Here is a 22,391-nt window from a genome sequence, read left to right as displayed (position 1 = left end):
AACTTTTAATAGCACAATTCCCCTGTAGAGAATCTATTCTGAAGAAATTACCATAAATCTAGCCAAAGATATTTACACCAAGGTGATAGTTACAGTATTAGCTATATTACCAACTCTCTGGAGGATTTGAAACAAAAGTTCTATAAAGTATGATACTGCCCTGTGATGTAACAATATGCTGCAAAACCAATTTAAAGAATAATTGGTAACAAGGAAAACCCTCATATTACTATAATAAGTGAAAACATCTCGGAACATGGAATATAGAGTATAATCCTACTAAAAGAAAATATTTCAAAATGAGAACATCCCTTCCTGATATTTGCTTAGTGGGCTTAGAGGTAAATTTCTTTCTTTATACTTGTCTTACTTTCCAAATTCCCTAAATAGGTTTGTATTACTTTGTATTACTTAAGGCTCAATATTCATAAATCTTGTTTTTTAATTAATAGACTTTACTTTTTAGAACAGTTTTAGGCTTACAGAAAATTGAATGGATAATACAGAGAAATCCTATATGCCCACTTCTTCCTCACTCACACTTTCCCCTATCATTAATGTCTTGCATTAGTGAGGTACATTTATTATAATATGTAAACCAATATTGATACACTGTTATTAACTAAAGTTCATACTTTACACTAGGTTTCACTTTTCTGTTGTACAAATCTATGGGCTTTCATAAATTCATGATGTCATGTATCCACCATTACAGTCTCAAACAGAATACATTCACTGCCCTAAAAATACCCTGTGCTCCCTTATTTATCCCTTTCCCCCACTCCCATGGCAACCACTTATTTTGTTATTGTTTCTATAGTTTTTCCTTTTCCAGAATGAGCTCCAATAGGAATCATTCGGTATGTGGCCTGTTCAGACTGGCTTCTTTCACTGAGCTATATGCATTAAACCTTCCCCCATGTCTTTTCATGACTTGATAGCTCATTTCTTTTTATCACTGAATAATATCCATTGTATAGAGATACCATAGTTTGTTTATCCATTCACCCATTGAAGGACATCTTAGTTGCTTCATTTCTTTACAATTATGGATAAAGCTGTTATAAACATTCACGTTCAGGCTTTTGTGTGGACATAGGTTCCCAACTCATTTGGGTAAATACCTAAGAGTGTGATTACTGGATAAAACGTTAAGACTCCCAGAGTGGTTGTACCATTTTGGATTCCCACTAGCAATGAACAAAAGTTCCTTTTGGACCCCATCCTCAACAGCATTTGGTATTGTAAGGTTTTTTTTTTTGGTTTTTTTTTAAGCTATTCTAAATAGGTGTGTAATGGTATCTCATTTTAACTTGTTATTCTTTAATGACATGATGTTGAGCAATTCTTCAAATGCTTTTTTGCATACACACACACACACACTGGGGGTGCCAATAAATGTACACAAGTGGACACTTTGGTCAACGTTGCTCAAGCAGCAGTTCGCCATTATCAGAAGTGTCTGGATGCTGATGGTAACCACTTTGAGCACCTTTTGTAATTGCAGAAGTCAAATGTGACTTATACTCATCTTTTGGTTTTGGTATCTGTTGAGTATTACAATTTTAATAGTTTTTTCCTTTCTTAAAATGTCTATACATTTTTTTGGAACTCTCTCTCTCTCTCTCTCTCTCTCTCTCTCTCTCTCTCTATATATATATATATATATATATATATATATATATATATATATATATATATATGTTCTTGGGTGAGGTGTCCGTTCAACATGTTGCCTATTTAAATTTGGGTCGTCTGTTTTCTTATCGTTGACTTTCAAGAGTTCTTTGTGTATTGCAGATACAATCCTTTATCACATGTCTGGTTTGCAAATATTTTTTCTCAGTGTGTGGCTTGTCCATTTTTTTAAAGTATCTTTTGAAAAGTGCAAGCTTTTATTTTTAATGGAGTCCAATGTGTCAATTTTTTCTTTCATAGATTGTGCTTTCCGTGTTGTATCTAAAAACTCATTACCAAACCTAAGGTCACTTAGATTTTTCTCTACATTATCTTCTACAAATTTATAGTTTTGCATTTCATATTTAGGTCTATGATTTATTTTGAGTTAAGCTTTTGGGAATGATAAAATGTCAGATCTATTTTTTTATTTTGGATATCAGTGTTATTCTAGTACCATTTGTTGAAAAGAATCTTTGAATCACCTTTGCTTTTTTGTCAAAACATCAGTTGACTATATTTCTGTGACTCTATTTCTGGGATCTCTAATCTGTTCCATTGATCTGTTTGTCTATACTTTCATCAATGCCGCACTATCTTGAGTAACGTAGCTTTATAATAAGTCCTGAAGTTGGGAAGGGTCAATCTTCTGACTTTTTTCTTCTTCAGTATTGTGTTAGCTATTCTGAGTCTTTTCCCTTTCTACATAAACTTTAGAATCAGTTTTTGATATCGACAAAATAAGTTGTGGGGTTTTGGTTGTGATTGTATTGAATCTATAGATCCAGTTGGGAAGAACTGATAGCTTAGTGATGTAGACTCTTCCTATCTTCTTTGATTTCTTTCATCTGAGTTTTGTAGTTTTTCTTATATAGATCTTGTGCATGTTTTATTAGATTTATTCCTAAGCAATTCCTTTGTTTTGTTGTTAATGTAAATGGTATTGTGTTTTTAATTTCAAATCCCAATTGCTCATTACTGGTATATATATGAAAGAACTTGACATTTGTATATTATTAACCTGGTTATAATTGATTAGTAGTTTTGGGAGTTTTTAATGTCAACACTTTGGGATTTTTGACATAGGCAATTGTGTTAGCTACAAATAAAGAGAGTTTTGTTTCCTTATTCCCAATCTCTATACCTTTTATTTTTCTTGTCTTATTGCATTAGCTAGAACTTCCACCACAATGTTAAATAGACCAGGTGTGAAGAGACATTTTTTGTTTATTTCAATGTTAGGAGGACAGTATTTATTTGTCTATTTATTTTTCCATTAAGTACTATATTAGCTGTAGGTTTTTTTTGTAGAAGTTCTTTATCAAGTTGAGGAAGTTTCCCTTTACTCCTAGTTTGCTGGGAATTTTTTACCATGGATAGGTGTGGAATTTCCCTTCACAAACATTGTTTAGATATTTTCTCAAGTAGTTTCCCTTGAGGGTAAGCACAACAGAAAATGCTGAGTGTGTTTCAAAATGATTACTTTCCCCCTCCCCTTACCCCAAACTGGAGGAGATTTTTATCCCGTCTTCACCAGGAGAACCAAGTGGTGTTCCTGGAGGTAAAATTCACAAAAAAATGTTGAGGCTCACCTAAGACTTCATCCCTAAGAGTTTTTACATTTCAAGCTAATCCATACTCAGCCTCCAACAATTCATCGGTTTCCATTTAAGTGTTACCTTCAATGTGTTTATGCTAGTTCCAGCAGCTTTTGCTCCAAGTAAGTTGTGATTCTGTATTCTTATTAATCTCTCCAGTGTTCAGGGAGCCAGTTTTTCCTGTGGTTTCAATTCTCTGTTGGATCTAAGAAGTGTTGTTGATTTACAGTTTGTTCGGATTCTTTATTGTTGTCAGAATGAGTGTGATGACTTCCAAGCTCTTTACCTCTTGTAGCTGAAAACAACCCTTATTTTTTAAAATAGATAAATAAGAAAATGTATAAATATTTGTTTAACAGAAAATGCTTGCTATTCTGACACTTAAAGCATTTACTGGTGCTGCTCCCAACAGAGCAACAAGCAAACAAATGTGTAGTCAGTCAAACCGTGGGGTGGGGACAGAAAATCAGGAGACACCAAAATGTCATCAGAACTGAAGCGACCCTGGGATGCTTTTGTTGCTTCCTCTTTCCTCTTATATGTACCTCTTTTCCCAGTCTTAATTTCTCTTCTTCTTGCCCAGCAATGCCTTCTGCTCTCTCCTCTTTAACCCATTTCTGTTTGAAGATACATCTTAAATGCTCTTTTATAGCATTTTAAAACAAAAAGGGGTTTCTAGATATAAAATATGCAGAAGATATACAAATAACTATAACTTGATACAGAGATAAGCTTGTATATGCCTATACTATTTCTGGGAATAGATACATCTAGGGGAAGAATGTAGACACAAGAGAACTGACATGAAAGAGAGGCTTATTTTTGACTGTACTCGTATACTTTTTTTCATATTGTTTAATTTTTTACCATGCATATACATTCTTTAGGGAAAAAAAGACATTACTGTTTGAATAATGTAATCACCCACTCTTAATGTCATCATTGCTATCTCAAAAAAAAAAAAAAAAAAGAGAAAAAAGTATAGCAAGCATCATATTCAGTAATAAAAGCCTAAGTGATTTAACCCAAAGGTTAGAAGAAACAAGACAGGGATTTCAATTATTCTCATCTCTACTTATCGTTGTATTGGAGGTCTTAGTACAATGAGGAAAACAAAAGATCATTAAGAAAGAATCATACCTGTCTTTATTTGCAGATTATATGACTGTATACAGAAGTAAAAAAAAAGATTTTCTCTTTTGTTGATTAAACTAATAATTGAACTAATAAAAATTGGCAAAGTTGTTGGATACAAAATCAGTCACATGATGTAAAGTGCAGCATAGGGAATAGAGTCAATGATATTGTAACAGCTATATACAATGTCAAATGGGAAGTAGAGTTGGAGGGGGTTGTCACTTTGCGAGGGGTGTAAATGTCTAATCATTAAGTTGTTTTGTATACCTGAAACCAATATAAAAAAATTTGTGGTATACATACACAATGGAATACTATTCTGCCATAAGAAATGATGAAATAGTGCCATTTGAGACAACATGGATGGATCTTGAGATTATTACACTAAGCAAAATAAGTCAGACAGAAAAAGTCAAGAACCACATGACTTCACTGATACGTGGGATATAAAGCTGAAAGTGACAAAGGGACAAGACAAACAAGGAAACAAAAATTCATAGACACAGACAATGGCTTAATGGTTACCAGAGGGTAAGGAGGAAGGGTGGTGGTAGAAGAGGGTAAACGGGGTCAAATATATGGTGATGGAAGGAGAACTGACTCTGGGTGGTGAACACACAATGGATATATAGATGATGTATTATAGAATTGTACACTTGAAACCTATGTAATTTTACTAGCCATTGTCACCACAATAAATATAATTTAAAAAATTAAATGAAATTGAAAATTCAGTATATCAAAATTAATTGTATTTTTATATACTAGTAACAAAAATTGAAAATTAAATTTAGAAAACATTTAAAACCACATAAAAAGTATTAGATTCCTAGGACAGGCACTTAACAAAGGGTGACATTTAAATAGCTAATGAGTATATTAAGAAGTGCTCAACATCATTATTTATTGGAGAAATGTAATAAAAGACTAAAGTGATACTATACCATATACCTCAAAGAGTAGTTAAAAACAAAAAGGACTGAAAATAACAAGTGCTTGGAAAGATGAAGAACATTCTTATCTGGAAAGTGTTGGGAGTGCAAATCTGTTTAAATATTTTGGAAGACAGTTTGGTAGTATTTAATAAGCCTAGGAGTATGTCTATCCTGTGACCCAATACATCCACATCTAGGTATAGATCCAAGAGAAATAAGTGTATTTCAAAGAAACTGCGTGTCACAAATGTTCATAGAAACTTTATTAATAATATGCAGAAACTTAAAATAAGCCAAACGTCCATTAAGAGGATAGTTGGTAAATGAATCGCACTGTAATTATACAATGGAATACTGAACAGCAATAACAAAGAACAAAATACTTAGACATACAGTGTTTTGAATGAAACTCGCACGACACTCCATACTGAGAGAAAGAAGTCAGCTATAAAAACTAAATCCAATATTTAACATTTATATGAAGCTCAAGAATGAGCAAAATGAATCTGTTATAACAAAAGTAGAATAGTAGCTATTTCCAGAAAGAGATTATGGAGTAATATTTACTGGGAAGAGGCAGGCAGGAATATACTGAACTGATAGAAAACTTCTATATCTTGATCTAGGTATACATAGCTTTATTTATGTGAAAAAATTGATTGAGCACTTAAGATTTGTGCCCTTTGCTGTATATAGCTTACACTTCAACTTAAAAGGGGGTGGAATTGTTTTTTCATTTACCTACATGGTACTGATTCTCCATCATCCCCACTACACCTTCCACCTCTAAGTGACCTTCCTTCTACTATATTCCATTCTTTTTATTACACTTGCATTCCTTTTATTACATCCTCGTTGACACAATCATTCCAAAGGAAAAAAACTAAACATTTATCCAAACTTTCCTTTTTTTTCTAATAGAAGAGAACTTCCCTAAGAAAAGTTTATAAGTCAAAGTATCTTACAGTTTACATACCACTGCTGATAAAAGCGCTGTTCCCATTAATGTGTTCAGACCAAAAATTGTTCTGATACTTTATTTAAAGCTGTACCTCCATTTACCTAATACTGTGAATATATGACCTGTTCTGAGACCACCATCCCTTTCCCTTATGCCCCACTATTAAAAGATCACAGCTATATGCAATGCCTTAAAATACAATGGCCAAGGCCTCCCCAACTACTCTAATACCTCATTTAACTCAAAACTATCTATTACTCAGTTACATCATTCAGACCCTTGAAGTGAGGCTCCAAATTCTATTAGTCTAGAAATAATGAGTGAAGCTTGTATCCAACATCTTTAACTTCCTTAAATCTGTATTTCTCTCTGTTAGAAGATCTCAATTAGCCTGGGTCATCAAAAGTCTGTACATCATCTCAACGGGCACCATGCTTGATTCTTTACAGAATTTTAGTCCCCAGTGAAAAATATCAAATATTTTTATATCATTTTGCCAAGACCAATTCACCACATAATTCACCTCCAACATTCTTAAAAAAAAAAAAAGATATTTCAAAAATTAACCCTTGAAAAGTTGCATGACATTACTGTAAATAGAATTAGATTTCTTTAAATGCAAAAAATAAAAGTAAGCACCTTTGAGATGAAATCTACCAAGAGAAATATGGATCAAGAAAACATGTTTAAAGGAAAGCAGAGCAAAGTGGATAAGAATTCAGGATCTAGATTCCAGACCCGGCTCTGGCACCAGGTCCAAGTGTATCCATGAGCAACCTACAAAATATTTATGAGTCTCCAATGTGTAATGTGTTATGTGAGGGGCTGGATTAAATGATTTCTTAGGTCTACTCAAGAGTAATCCTCTTTGACTGTGGAAACTATTTTCATAAAACAAAGAATGATCAGAATAGTTAGGGTGGAGTAAGGAGGAGAGGGAATACACATACTTAAGAACAAGTTAAAATTTTTCTTTCAAGTATAGGAGAGCAGGTACTGGCGTTTGTTTCCCTCATTGAAAAAATAATAAAAGAAATAATAAAAGAAATTGGATCTCCTTTCTCAATCATTTTCAAGAGAGCATCTTTCTGCTCAAGGTTTTCTTCAGGGCCACTTTGACATCCTTATTCCTCAGGCTATAAATTAATGGGTTTAACATGGGCACCACAGCAGTATAGAATATGGAGGACAATTTTCCCTGGTCAAGGGGTAAAATAGAAGGTGGTTTGAGGTACATAAAAGCTCCTGACCCAAAGAAAAGAGACACGACAATTATATGGGAACTGCAGGTACTGAAAGCTTTGGATTTGCCTTCAGTAGAACTAATGTGGAGAGTGCTAGAAAGAATGAAACTGTAAGAGGTGAAAATGGTCACAGTGGGCACCCCAATGCCAATGGTCACAACAACAAAGACCACCAGCAAATTGACGTAAGAGCTGTTGCAGGAGAGCTCAAGGAGGGGAAGGATGTCACACATATAATGATTGACACGGTTGTTGGCACAAAAGGTCAGAGACATTATGTTTCCTGTATGAACCACAGCCCCTAACACTCCCATCCCATAGACACCCAACAAAAGGAGTAAACACACCTGAGAAGACATGGTGACCGTGTACAACAGTGGCTTACAGATGGCAACATAGCGGTCATATGCCATGGCTGACAGGATACAGCATTCAGAAACGACAAAGAAGCAGTAGAAAAAAAACTGAGTCATACACCCTGAATAGGAAATGATGTTCGTTTTTGAGACAAAACCCATTAGCATTTTAGGGGTAAGAGTAGTGGAATAACTGAAATCTATGAAGGACAAGTTGAAGAGGAAAAAGTACATGGGAATATGAAGGTGAGAGTTCAGTCCAATCAGGGTTATCAAGCCCAGGTTCCCCACCACAGTGAGCGCGTAGAAAGCTAGAAACAGGAAGAAGAGGGGAATCTGCAGTTCTGGCTGGTCTGTTAGGCCTGCGAGGATAAACTCTGTCACAGAGGAGGCGTTATCGGAAACCATTCCTCCTTGGGGGGGGTCTGTGAGGGAAAAAGAAGAGACTTGCTCAGAGATAAGGAGGGGGAAAAACTCCATTCTTGAGAATGGTATTTGAACAGAAGAGTTTTTTAATTTAAAGAACATAGCGTTTCCTTGTACATGCATCTCTGTCTTTATGGTCCCCGAGTGCCTTGAACCATCCTAATAACTGTGGGTGAAATTTGCCTCCTGAGCAAGGTCTGGTCCAACTGAGGAGAGAATCCAGGAAGCTCAGCTGGGGATGACTCTGCAACCTGACTGTGGCCTTCTTCTGTTACTTCCTTCCCTCCATCGCCCTCCATCAAGTTTGTAAGGCCTAGGGCTCTTCTCTGGAATGTTCTTGAAAGGCGGAAGCCATTTGACCCTGCCTAGACCTTCCACCTTTTGTCAATGCTAGTCAGAGCAGGAAGATGAGGTCCTTTTGCTCAGCATGTTTAGCTGGAAGGGCTGTGGAATTATTATGTGAAAAGAATGCTGGAGTAATAAACATTTTGATAGTTGCCAGATGGGAGAGGGGTTTGGAGGATGGTTAAAAGGGGGGAGGGATCAAGAAGTACAAACTGCCAGTTACAAAAACAGGGAGATGTAAAATATAGCATAGGGAATATAGTCAATAATATTTAAAAAATGTATCAGGGTAACCACTTTATAAGTTATATAAATGTCTAACCACTATGTTGTACACCTGAAACTAATATAGTATTGTACGAGGTGCAACAAAAAAATACGGTGAATGTTTAAATTACAAAAAATTATTACAGTAAAAGACACATTGCCATTAATCCCTCTCTAAATCCTCCCCCTTGGTTTGAACACACTTCTCCCATCATTCTTTCCACTTTCTGAAGCAGTTCTTTCATGAGTGTCTTTACATCCTTCACCGTCATGACAATGCTTCCTGCCACATATAACTTCTGGTATGGCAATTTCTGTCAAATAAAACCATTACGGTGTATCTTTATCCATCTTATCACTGGATCTGGCACCGTATGATTTCTAGTTCTCCCCCACAGTCAAAATGACCATGAAAGGAAAATGTTTTGAATCGATTCACGACATCACAGCAGCCACAACAGCGAACCTAAAAACACTCACCAAAGAGGACTTCCAGACCTGCTTTAGAAAGTGACAAGAATAATGTGTGTTTGAAGTGAGGGGGAGTATTTTGAGGGGGATTAATGTCAATGTGTCTTTTACTGTAATAAGTTGTTTCAAATTTAAACATTCACCATATTTAGTGATTACACTTCATAGTCAACTGTAACTGAAAAACTTTAAAAATATTTTTAAAATATTGGAATAATAATGTAAAGTTATTAATTAAACCTAGAAAAAACAAAAAGAACATTTACTAAGCACTAATTATATGATAGGCATTGTTTAAATGCTCTGCGGCATTATGATTACACCCATTTTACAAGTAAGGACACTGGGCCTAAGTGACTTACACAAGACCCAGTGCTTCCAAATTGCAGCAGAATGTAACTCAGGCAGTCTGGCTCCCGGTGTTTGAGCTCTAACCACTCTGCTATATGCCAGACCAGGCCAGGCAGGCACTTGCCCTCCTGTTTGGAGTCACATTGCTGTATTCTACTGGGTCCCATGCATCTAGCTCATAGAGACTCAGATGGCCTTGGTGAAAAGAAGATGACAACTCAGAGCTCAGACCCCCTTGCTTGTGCTTCCCTCTGTCGAGTGGGGGACCCTGCTCGCTGCGCCATTTGTCATGGGGGGCGGCCTGCGGGGGTCTCTGGTTCCGCTCCCCACATAAGAACGCAGGATATGACTAGGCCAAAAAGAAAAACCCATGGAGCCATAGATAGGGGAGTCATACCTCTATAGTCTCACTGGAGGCTGGATCCACACGACCTGTAACCCGCTGTCTGCTTCTCCGCCTGCCAACCAACAACCGACCAACCAACGCAGCCACGGTAGTTATATCAGTGGCTAGTTGGCTAACTGGTTACAGCTGATAGTCAATTAGCCACAGTTGACGGCCATCTACTACCCGAGCTAGCACCTTTCCACGTGAGGCCAAGAGCCTGGAAACTGCTCTCTGGGACTCTGTCCCCACACCCTCCTTTAAAAATAAAAACTTCTAGGTTGTCTTGGTAGTCCTGCTAAGCTGAAGAAACTGATGTCTGACTGTAGCTTTGTCTGAGTCTCCTGTCCAGCTTCCAGGAATGAGACAGCACCTTTATAACGCCCATAGATACCCGGAGACTGAAGTGCTTTCTTCTGGATTAGAGACCTCAGTCACCTAGTTACAGAGGCTCCCTCTGGATCACTGCTCCCTAAGGAAGAAACTGTTTGTTTATACCCCTGATAATGCTCGATGGGGCTTTTAATGGCCTATCCTTTCATTCAGGTTACATCTTTTTAAGCACAATTAAGAGCAAAATATGCAGGAAAAATAATTCTTGCTACATTGTGTTGAGCACTTACTGTGTACCAAACACTGAGCCGGCACCCTCATCTGAAGGACCCAAAGCAATGTACAAATAATGTTATCATGGTTATTCCTCACAACAACCTTGCAGGTTAGACCTATTAATCTCCACTTTAAACCTGAGGAGCACACACAGCTTGTAGGTTCCTGAATCGTGAATCAAACTCTGGTCTGTCCAAGTCCAACCTTCATAGGTTTAATCACCAGACTACATACCTCCCTGTAAGTGACCGTGAAATCTCTGAAGCAGCCCTTTCACTTACTAGCATCTCATGAGAGTATAGATAAAAACAAGTACTTACATCACTGTCGTGCGGGAGACCCTGCTTGCTGAGCCATTTTTCAGGCGGGGCGGCCTGTGGGGTCTCTGCTCCCGCTCCCCACACAAGAATGCAGGATATGGTGAGGCCAAAAAGGAACACCCACGGAGCCATAGGTAGGGGAGTCATACCACTATAGTCTCACTGGAGGCTGGGCCCACCGGACGCCCGACCTGCTGTCCGCTCCTCCGCCAACCGACCGACGACTCTCCTCCACTCTCCTCAACTCTCCTCTACTCTCTTCCGCTCTCCTCAGCTCTCCTCGGCTCCTCGGCAATACTCGGCAGTCCTCGGCTCTCTTCCGTAGCCACAGCAGCCATACCAGTGGCCAATCGGCCAACCAGCCACAGCCGATGGCCAATCAGCCACAGCCTACGGCCATCCACCACCTGAGCCAGCACCTTTCCATGTGAGGCCGAGAGCCTGTAAACTACTTTCTGGGGCTCTGTCCCTACAATCACTTCAATGGAATGTAGAAAGCTTAGAGCCAAGAAAGGTAAAATTAAGGGTATTTCGACTTTCGAAGAGTAGATTCATTATTTCAGTCCCGTTCAATATATGCCAAGAATTATTTGCATCTTGTCCAGAATTGAAAGAAACTTCCTCTGATTTTTCTCTATTATTTCATCCTGCAGTTTAAACTTGGTTATTAAAAACAAGTACTTGTCAGATGACTAATAACAACTTTTGTCAATACCTAAAGTCAGAGAAGAGACTCTACAGTCAATATCGGCTAATGGGGAGTTGAGAGACTTTGAATTCCTTCAACAAATACCTATGGAACATCTGCCCTGGCCCTGAAACTCTTCTAAGTCCTGGTGAAGCAGGATAAGTGGCCTAGGAAACTGACAACCCCCTCCAGGATACAAGGTGAAGCACCTCACTGGTTACACAAGTAACAAGTGACTGTATCCAGCGCCTGCAGCGGGAGAAAAACAAGAACCAGTTTCATCCAGCAAGGCTAATCTGCTTGACTGGGACCTGACCTCTAGCTAGTTATAATGTCATCATAATCCCATTTACATTGTGGTTATTACAACTTCCCATGCATGCCATTACAGTTTCAGAGTTGCCCAATAAGGAGCAAAGAGCAGGAAACTGAGGACCCCGCGTACTGGAAGGAAGGAAACTGGTGAGCCAGCTCAACGGGATGTCATCAGTTTCAGCTTTGGGGAGGTATAAATACTCCTCATCAGGACTTCCTCCGTGCAACTCAAATCTCTGAGTTCCCCCGCACTTCCCTCTTAAGTGTATACTTTTGTTTTAATAAATTCCCTGTGCTTTCCTGCCTGTCTCACTCCTGAATTCTTTCTTGCACAGAGACTAGAACCTGGTCACTCCTGCATCGGATGGAGTCCTCTCTTGCACATCTCCCTGAGCCTTTGGTGACACTGGTGATACTTCTGTGAAAAAACAATAACAAAATAAAAAGAGATTCCTGCCCTCATGGAGCTTTCATTCAAGTGGGAGAAAATACATTAAAGAAAGAGGTAAACATGTAACATGAAAAGTCCTATGAAGAAAAGGAAAGCAAGGGAGAGGCACAGAAAAGGCAAGTGTTAAAGATTTAAATTTCTTTTTTTAAATAGAGCAATCTGACATTTGATGAATGACTTGAAAGACACCTGAAAAGTCTTTGCTTAATGCAATTAGTTTGTTCTAGTGAAACACAGAGCGTTCAAGGCTTAACACAGCACCTTTCCAAGGCATCACGTTTTTGTCCTGCACTTTAAACACAATACTTCAACCCAAATTAGGGGCTGTGAGGGAGAAAATTCTGATCTAGTAACAGGAAAGAGGGGCGAGAGACCTTGCTGAGTGAGGTTTTAGACAATCACAAGTTATGCAGTGTAGGTTACTGACTGAGACTGATACAAAGACTAATAAAATTTTATGTGGCAATCTGTATTCTACACTTTTTGCCGCCAGCTTTTACCTATTAAGGATCGCAGATTTTCTATTCAAACAATAAATCTCTATTTGGGGAAATTCAAGAGTTAGATAGCAGATGAGTTATATATGTTTTGGTCAGAATTAAGGTCTGGGGTCAGCTTGGAGAAGTGATGACATCAAAACACACCGGAAGAATCCATTTCCCTCCAGGCAAATACATCTAAAACCATCGCACACAGGCCGTTGCACATACAGCACTGAGGACTTGCTCACCTGCAGCTAAGACTCGGCCAAGACAGTGTCTCATTTGTCTCTTTACTGAGAATTGTTCACAGCCTAGATGACACTAACGAATCCCAGTCTTTGTTCTCAGTTTCACTGACACATTTGAAGAAACGGAAAAAACATACATTATTAAAAAATTAAATGAAGCACCACAAGTATGCTCTTCTTAAGACCCAAGGGCAAAGAAGACTTTGGGGATTTATTAAACATTCCCTTTCGTCTAGGAATTTAGAGGGTTGGTTCTTGTAAGAATGATGCCATAGCAGGTAACATTCTTCTGAGATCTTTGCCTCTTCAGAGATGGTTTTCATGGGAATTTCATTTCACATGCATCAAGGTTTTATTTCAAGTGAACCAGGCCTTCTCTGAAGTCCTTTTCACAGTTGACTTCCTCCAGTGCAAGCAGAGGAAACATAGAAATAAATATTCTTGATTAAGTTACTTTTATTGCAGAACTGTTTCTTTCCTAAAACCCGAATCTCTGTATAATGGATTTTTTGTTTTATTTATTGCTAACACTACACTATACATAAGACATGGATTATAACACATTCATGTGGAAAATGTATGTATAACACATTATCTTTGTATATAGTGTGCCTTGTACACATGCATGAACCCTCAAATATCTGGTAGACCTTGAAGAAGCACTAGATAGGTGCTGAGGGCCCTTCACGCCACCAAAGACAAATAGAATAATCCACAATTCCAACCAAAATAGTCAGAGAGCTTGTCCAGGTAGAAAAGATGGCAGCTGAAATATCTTCATTTGATATGACTTCAGTTAGACTCTAAGGATGAGTATAAAATTAAAGTTATCTATCAGAAGTCATGTAGTCTGTAATATAGTTGATATTCAACTGGCTCTTAATATGTATATTTGACATATTAAAATGTTGGGTAAAGGGATCCAAACGAAATGGTTCTTGCCCTAATGGAGTTTACGGGTGGTCTAATAGAGGCATCTCCTGCTCTATCTTTTTTTTAATCTATTGAGGTAACAATTGTTAGTAAAGTTACCTAGGATTCAGGTGTACAATTCTGTAATACATCATCTATATATCACATTGTGTGTTCACCACCCAGAGTCAGTTCCTCCATCATCATATATTTGATCCCTTTTGCCCTCATCTACCTCCTTACCCTCCTGTAACCACTAAACTATTATCTGTATCTATGTGTTTTTGTTCATTTATATGTTTGTCTTGTTGCTTTGTTGTTTTCAGTTTTATATTCTACATATCAGTGAAATCATACGGTTCTTGACTTTTTCTGCCTGACTTATTTCTCTCAGCATAATAATCTCAAGATCCATTTACGTTGTCGTAAATGGCACTATTTCATCTTTTCTTATGGCAGGGGAGTATTCCATTGTGTACATATACCACATCTTTATCTATTCATCTATCGAAGGACACTTCGGTTGCTTCCATATCTTGGCCACCGTAAATAAAGCTGCAATGAACATCGAAGCACATAAATCTTTACAGATCAATGTTTTCAGATTTTTGGTAGATACATGGAGAGGGAATGTTGGGTCCTATGGTAATTCCATTCTTAAATTTTTTGAGGAACCTCCACACTGCCTTCCATAGCGGCTGCACCAATCTGCATTCCCAACAACAGTGTATGAGGTTTCCTTTTTCGCCACAGCCTCTCCAACACTTGTTACTATTTGTCTTATTGATGATAGCCATTCTAATTGGTGTGAGGTGATCTCTCATTGTGGTTTTTATTTGCATTTCTCTGATGATTAGTGATGTTGAGCATTTTTTCATATGTCTACTGGCCATTTGTATGTCCTCTTTGGAGAAATGTCTATTCAGGTCCTCAGCCCATTTTTTAATTGGATTTTTAGTTTTTGTTGTTATTGAGTTGTATGAGTTCTTATATATTTTGGATATTAGCTCCTTATCGGAGGCGCTAATAGAGGATTTGCAAAAATCGTCTTCCATTCGGTTGGTTGCCTCTTTATTTTGTCGATGGTTTCTTTTGCTGTGCAGAAGCTTTTTAGTTTGATATGGTCCCATTCATTTATTTTAGCTTTTCCTTCCCTTGCCTTTGAAGTCCAATTCATAAAATGCACTTTGAACCCAAGGTCCATAAGTTTAGTACCTATGTTTTCTTCTATGCAGTTTATTGTTTCAGGTCTTGTGTTCAGGTCTTTGCTCCATTTTGTGTTAATTTTGGTACACGGTGACAGATAGCAGTCTAGTTTCATTCTTTTGCATGTGGCTTTTCAATTCTCCCAGCACCATTTATTGAAGAGGCTGTCTCTTCTTCATTGTGTGTTTCTGGCTTCTTTGTCAAAAATTATCTGTCCATATTTATGTGAGTTTATTTCTGGGTTCTCAATTCTATTCCACTTCTCTGTGTGTCTGTTTTTCTGCCAATACCATGCTGTTTTGATTATTGTTGCCCATAGTACAAGCTGAAGTCAGAGATGTGACACCTCCAGCCTTGTTCTTTTTTCTTAGGATTGCTTTGGCTATTTGTGGTCTTCTGTGGTTCCATATAAATCTGATGACTTTTTGGTTCTATTTCTTTAAAAAATGCCATTGGAATTTTGATGGGGATTGCATTAAATTTCTATATTGCTTTGGGTAACATGGCCATTTTAACTATGTTGATTCTTCCAATCCATGAACACGGAATGTCTTTCCATTTCTTTGTATCTTCTTAAATTTCTTTTAAAAATGTCTTATAGTTTTCAGTGTATAGGTCTTTCACATTCCTTGGTTAAATTTATTCCTAGATATTTTTTTGTTGTTGTTGCAATTGCAAAAGGAATTTTTCAAAAATTTCTTTTTCTGAGATTTCATTGTTAGTATATAGGAATGCAATGGACTTTTGTACATTGTTTGTAGCTGCAAACTTTACTGTATTAGTTTATTGTCTCTAATAACTTTTTGGTGGAGTCTTTAGGGTTTTCTATATGCATCATGTCATTTGATATAAGTGACTATTTAACTTCTTCATTCTTGATTTGAATGTCTTTTTTTTTTTTTTTTTTTTCTCTTGCCTGCTTGCTCTGGCTAGGACTTTCAATACTATGTTGAAAAGCAGAGGTGATAGGGGACAGCCCTGTCATGTTCCTGAATGTAGAGAGAAGGGCTTCAGTTTTTCATGGTTAATTATGATACTAGCTGAGGGTTTGTCATATGTGACCTTTATTATGTTAAGGTATTTTCCTTCTATACCCATTTTATTAAGTGTTTTAATCTAAATGGATGTTGTATCTTGCCAAATACTTTTTCTGTGATTTTTGTCCCTTATTTTGTTTGTATTTTGATGTATCACATTGATTGATTAACTTATGTTGAACTATCTGTGTGCCCCTGGGATGAACCCCACTTGGTCGTGATGCATAATCTTTTTAATACATTGTTGCATTCGATTTGCCTGAATATTATTTAGGATTTTTGCATCTGTATTCATCGGAGATATTGGACTTTAATTTTCTGTTGTTGTGTTATCCTTACCAGGTTTTGGTATCAGGGTAATAATGGTGACCTCATAAAATGAGTTAGGGAGTATTGTCTCTTCTTCAATTTTTTGGAAGGGTTTGAGTAGGACAGGTATTACATCCTTTTTGAATGTTTGGTAGAATTCACTAGTGAAGCCATCTGATCCTGGACTTTTGCTTTTGGGAAGGTTTTGGATGACTGATTCAATTTCCTTACTGTTGATTGCTCTATTTAGATTTTCCAATTCGATGTGATTCAGCCTAGGAAGACGATATGTTTCTAAGAACTTGTCCATTTCTTCTAGGTTATTGAATTTGGTGGCATATAGTCCTTCATAGTATTCTTGGATGATCCTTTGTATTTCTGTGACATCTGTGGTTACTACCATCTTTCATTTCTAATTTTATTTAATTGTGTCTTTTCCCTTTTTTTCTTAGTAAGTCCAGACAAGGGTTCGTCAATTTCATTAATCTTTTCAAAGAAGCAGCTGTTTGTTGCATTAATTTTTTCTATTGTCTTTTTGTTCTCTATTTCATTTAGTTCTGCTCTGATTTTTATTATTTCCTTTCTTCTGCTGACTCTGGGTTTCATTTGTTCTTCTTTTTCTAGTTCTTTAAGGTGTGATGTGAGGTTGTTTATCTGGAATTTTTCTTCTCTCTTGAGATAGGCCTGTAATATATAAATTTCCCTCTTAAAACTGCTTTTGCTGCCTCCCAAAAATTTTGGTAGGATGTATTTTCATTTTCATTTGTTTCTATGTATCTTTTGATCTCTCCGCTTATTTCTTCTTTGACCCAGTTATTTTTTAAAAGCACGTTGTTGAATCTCCACGTATTTGTGGTTTTTCCTGCTTTCTTTTTGCAGTTGAAACCCAATTTCAAAGCCTTGTGATCAGAAAATATGCTTGGTATGATTTCAATCTTCTTAAATTTGCTGAGATTAGTTTTATGTCCCAATATATGGTCTATCCTTGAGAATGTTCCATGTACATTAGAAAAGAACATGCAGCTTGATTTTCTATGATGACGTGCTCTATAAATGTCCATTTCATCTAATGTGTCATTTAGGACCAATATTTCTTCATTTATTTTCTGTGAAGAATATTTATCCATAGCTGTCAATGATGTATTTAGGTCCCCTAGTATAATTGTTCTCTGGTCAATCTCTCCCTTTACTTCTGTTAGTAGTTGTGTTGTATATTTTGGTGCTCCCTGATGGGGGGCATAAATATTGATGACTGTTATGTCTTCTTGTTGTACAGTCCCCTTTATCATTATGAAATGTCCATCTTTGTCTCTTGTTATCTTTTTTATCTTGAAGTCTGTTTTATCTGATATCAGTATGGCTACACCTGTTCTCCTCTGGATACCATTTGCTTGGAGTGTCCATTTCTACCCTTCCACTTTTAGTCTATATTTGTCCTTGTAGCCGAGATGTGTCTCTTGAAGGCAGCATATGGTTGGGTTTAGTTTTTTGATCCAATCTGTTACTCTGTGTCTTTTTATTGGTGAGTTCAGTCCATTTACATTTAGGGTGATTATTGATATATGAGGATTTCCTATCATTCTATCTTTCGTGTTCTGGTAAGGCTGTGTCTCCATTGTTTCTTTGCCTTTACGGTGCTGTCTATTATTTCAGTGTAATGGTATTCTGTGATTTTCCCCCTCAGTTTATTTTTTTATGTTATATATTTCAGTTCTGGATTTTTTTTTGAGTGGTTACCATTAAGTTTATGTAAAAGAAAGTTTCATATTTAGAGTATTCCATTTTGTTCAGCATGCTTCCTTTCTCCACGCCCTTTAGCCAGTTCAGATCTTTACTGTCTCCCTTTTTATGTTTTTGTTGTCACTAATTATCCCTTTTTATGCTGTGAGTTGATTTCTACACTGTAGTAGCAAGTTGTCTTTTTCCTCTTTTTTTTTTAAGTGTTTGTTTCTTCTTTACCCTGTATGTTATGTTTAAATGTGTAGTGTCCTATTTGGTGTAGGGGTTGCCATTTCCTGCATCTGTCTGTCTGTTTGTAATACTACTCATGGTTTTGTATTCTTTTGCTTTCTTTTTAAGGCTGAAGAGCCTTCTTCAGTATTTCTTGTAGTGCTGGTCACGTGTTAGAAAATTCCCTCAGCTTCTGTATGTCTGGAAAGTTCTTTATTCCTCCTTCACAGCCAAAGGATATCTTTGCTGGATGTATTATTCTTGGGTCATAATTTCTCTCTTTCAATTATTGATGGTGAACATTTTTTTGTATGTCTACTGGCCATTTGCATGTCCTTTTTGGCAAAATGTCTATCCAGTCCTCTGCCCATTTTTTAATTGGATTGTTTGTTTTTTGTTGTTGTTGCTGAGTTGTATGAGTTCCTTATATATTTTGGATATTAGCCCCTTATCGGAGGCGTAGTTTGCACAAATCTCCCATTCGGTTGGTTGCCTCTTTATTTTGTCGATGGTTTCTTTAGCTGTGCAGAAGGTTTTTCGTTTGATATGGTCCCATTCATTTATTATAGCTTCTACTTCCCTTGTCTTTGAAATCAAATTCATAAAATCCTTTTGAACCAAGGTCCATAAGTTTAGTACCTATGTTTTCTTCTACACAGTTTATTGTTTCAGGTCTTGTGTTTAGGTCTTTGCTCCATTTTGATACTCGGTGTTAATTTTGATACTCGGTGACAGATAGCATTCCAGTTTCATTCTTTTAAATGTAGCTTTCCAATTCTTCCAGCACCCTGTATTGAAGAGCGTGTCTCTTCTCCACTGTAGTTTCTGGCTTCTTTATCAAAAATTATCTGTCCATATTTATGTGGGTTTATTTCTGGGTTCTTGATTCTATTCCATTGCTCTGTGTGTTTTTTTCTGCCAATATTATACTGTTTTGTTTATTGTTTAAATATTTGATTCCATTCCTTCAGGCTTGTAGAGTTTCTGCTGAAAAATCTGATGATAATCTAATGGGCTTTCCTTTGTAGGTTACCATCTTCTTTTCCCTGGTTACCTTGAGGGTTCTTTCTTTGTCGTTAATTTTTGACAGCTTCAATACCATGTGCCTTGGAGAAGGTGTGTTGAGATTGAGGTAATTAGGTGTTCTGTTTGCTTCTTGGATTTGAGGATCCAGTTTTTCCCCCAAGGTTGGGAAGTGTCATCAACTGTTTGTTTGAATATACTCTTTGTTCCCTTCTCCCTTTTTTCTCCTTCTGGTATACCCATTATTCCTATATTGTTCTTTGTGATGGAGTCAGAAAGTTCTTGTAGAGTTCTTGCATTTCTTTCAACTCTCAAGTCTCTTTCATCTTTGATCTGTGTCATTTCCAGATTTCTATCTTCAATGTCACTGATTCTTTCCTCCGTCATGTCAGCTCTATTACCTTAGCTGGTTACTTAATTTGTTTTATTGAGTTCTTAATCTCCAGAAATTCTATTTGGTTCTTTTTTTTTTTTTTTTTTTTTTTTTGAAAATCTTTCCGGTTTATTATTTTCTTTTTTTTTTTTTTTTTTTTTTTTTTTTTGCATACATATTTTTTTTTTTTTTTTAATTAGTTTCAGGTGCACAAGACAAAGCAAAACTTAGACATTTATCATTTATATCCCTCACACTGTGTGAACCTCCCTCCCCCCATCCACTATCCCTCTGTACGTTCCCAAAACCTCTCACCTTCCCCTTATCCCCACCCCCCTGGTTCTTTTTTTAAATTTCAATCTCTTTGGTAAAATGTTCCTTTTGTTCTTTGATTGTGTTTCTGAGTTCATTAAACTGCCTGTCTGTCTTTTCTTGCATCTCATTGAGTTTTTTCAGAACTGCAATCTTGAATTCTCTGTCATTTAAGTCACATATTTTCATTTCTTTAAGTTCATTTTCTGGAGACTCTTCATTTTCTTTCTGAACTACCTTGTTACTGTTGTTATTCATGGTAATTATTGAATTATTATTTGTCTTCTTAGGCATCTACAGGAGGGGGTTCTGCCACAGGTTGATAGGAAGAGGTCTTTCTTTTGCTTCCTAGTAGGTGTTGCTGGAATATTTTATTTTCTCTCCCACTGCAGCCTTTTATTCTCTCTCACACTGTAGTGTTATATTTTCTCTGCACTGTTCTGGCTCCTTACACAAAGCGGGGTGGGAGGTGGTGTTCCCTGGAAAGTGGACTTCTCCTCTGTGAGCAGGTCACTTGGATCTCAGGGCACCACCTCAATGGGGGGATGTGGAGAGCTTCTGAAATTCCAAAGAGGCTCACCTCACTTTGCCATTTCTGTGACATAATCCCTGTTTCGTTTCTTTAGCACTTTTTCCCTCATGTTTCAAAATTTCTAGCATTCAGTTCTTAACCATCTGGGCCTCTTCTTCCTTAAATATATGGTGAGCTCATTCATGGCTTCAACAACATCATTTATATGGCTACTTCCTAAATTTTTACCTGTAGTTCTCAACTTTTTGTTAATTACCTGTCTTGTGTACACAACCTCACTATTAAGGTGTTCAAGTACGCTTTTCTGTTGTCACCATGAACTGAACGAGTACAAAAATCATTTCTTTTTCATCCCTAAAACAGCTATCTGCCCAACCTTCCCATTTCTGTGTTGTAGAGGAAGTAGAGGATAGTATTATTGGGGAATTATAAGTCCTAGCTCATTTGGGTTGGTCCTAGTTTACATCTGTTGCCCCCCAAAAAATTTTAGGACCAGCCTCTTTCACTATGAAATATATCCCAGTTAAGTAAGCAATTGTATGTGGAATCAAACCAACCTCAACAATTTTTGACTTTGCCATTTACTAGCTGTGTGGCCTTGGAAACTTTGTTTAACCTGTCTTGAACTTCAAAATATTTATCTTAAAATGGAGATAATAATCATAAATAGTTCAGTTTCCATTACATAGACTGTGGAAGGCATAGAAGTATTATGCTGTTGTTATTTTTATTATTATTATTCAAATCTATACGTTCGATGAAAAAGATATTTTAGACTTCTGTGGTATACAGGATTAGATATCTCCCTGGTATACAGAAGCGAGATTGAAAGTGAGACAGAAGGTCAGTTAAAGTTTCACAAGCTTTGGAAATAGTAAAGTAAAAACAATGTCAATAGATAAGATCATGAAAGAACAAAATTTAATATTTCTGTGGCTAAGGAGAGAAGGAAGGAGAGGAAAGAAGCACAAATCAAATCTGATTAAAAATTTGAGCCCAGGGAACCATGAGTAGGATGGCAGAAATGAATAAATAAGGAGTGGGGAGGATAAAGGAGCTAGATTTTAGTCTAGATGATAAAATGAGGTTAAAAACCTCCAAAAGGAAAAGATAAGGCAAAAATTGGCAACGGAGTAGTAGAGCTTGGGAGAAAAGAGTTCAAAATACAAATTAGGATACTCTGATTACAGAGGAATGATAAATTGTTCCAAGCAAAAATATTGGTTTTATTTATTTATTTTTAGAGAATTTTAATGAGTTTATTTGAACCAAACTGACAATTGCCAGGAAGAAAAATCTCAATGGTTAAGGAAATGCTCCCTCCAAACAGAAATACTTAAAGACAGAGTAGTAAAAGGTTAAGCAAATAGTTTTTGGTGTTTTTTTTTTAGAACACAATGAATTGCTTTTATATCTGTATGCACCCACATCTCAGCATTTAGCGGTCCTGAACAGAAAAGTGGAAAAATGC

The 22,391-nt window shown here is 36.9% G+C and overlaps 1 protein-coding gene across 1 annotated transcript; it reads right to left on the bottom strand.

Annotated features, from left to right (window-relative positions):
* Positions 1-7,380: 7,380 nt before the first annotated feature.
* LOC109433871 (olfactory receptor 8B12) lies at positions 7,381-8,316 on the bottom strand. The gene has a single exon (XM_019710401.2). The coding sequence runs from the start codon at positions 8,314-8,316 to the stop codon at positions 7,381-7,383; it is 936 nt and encodes a 311-aa protein (XP_019565960.2).
* Between the last annotated feature and the right edge of the window lie 14,075 nt (positions 8,317-22,391).

Source organism: Rhinolophus sinicus, linkage group LG16 (genome assembly GCF_036562045.2).
Source record: "Rhinolophus sinicus isolate RSC01 linkage group LG16, ASM3656204v1, whole genome shotgun sequence".
NCBI classification, from domain to species: domain Eukaryota; kingdom Metazoa; phylum Chordata; class Mammalia; order Chiroptera; family Rhinolophidae; genus Rhinolophus; species Rhinolophus sinicus.
The sequence above is the reverse complement of the archived record's forward strand: the minus strand, read 5'-3'. Positions and strand labels throughout refer to the sequence as shown.

What these genes read in the sequence shown, in the direction of transcription:
- LOC109433871 (XM_019710401.2), bottom strand. Translation starts at nt 8,316, where the DNA reads ATGGTTTCCGATAACGCCTCCTCTGTGACAGAGTTTATCCTCGCAGGC.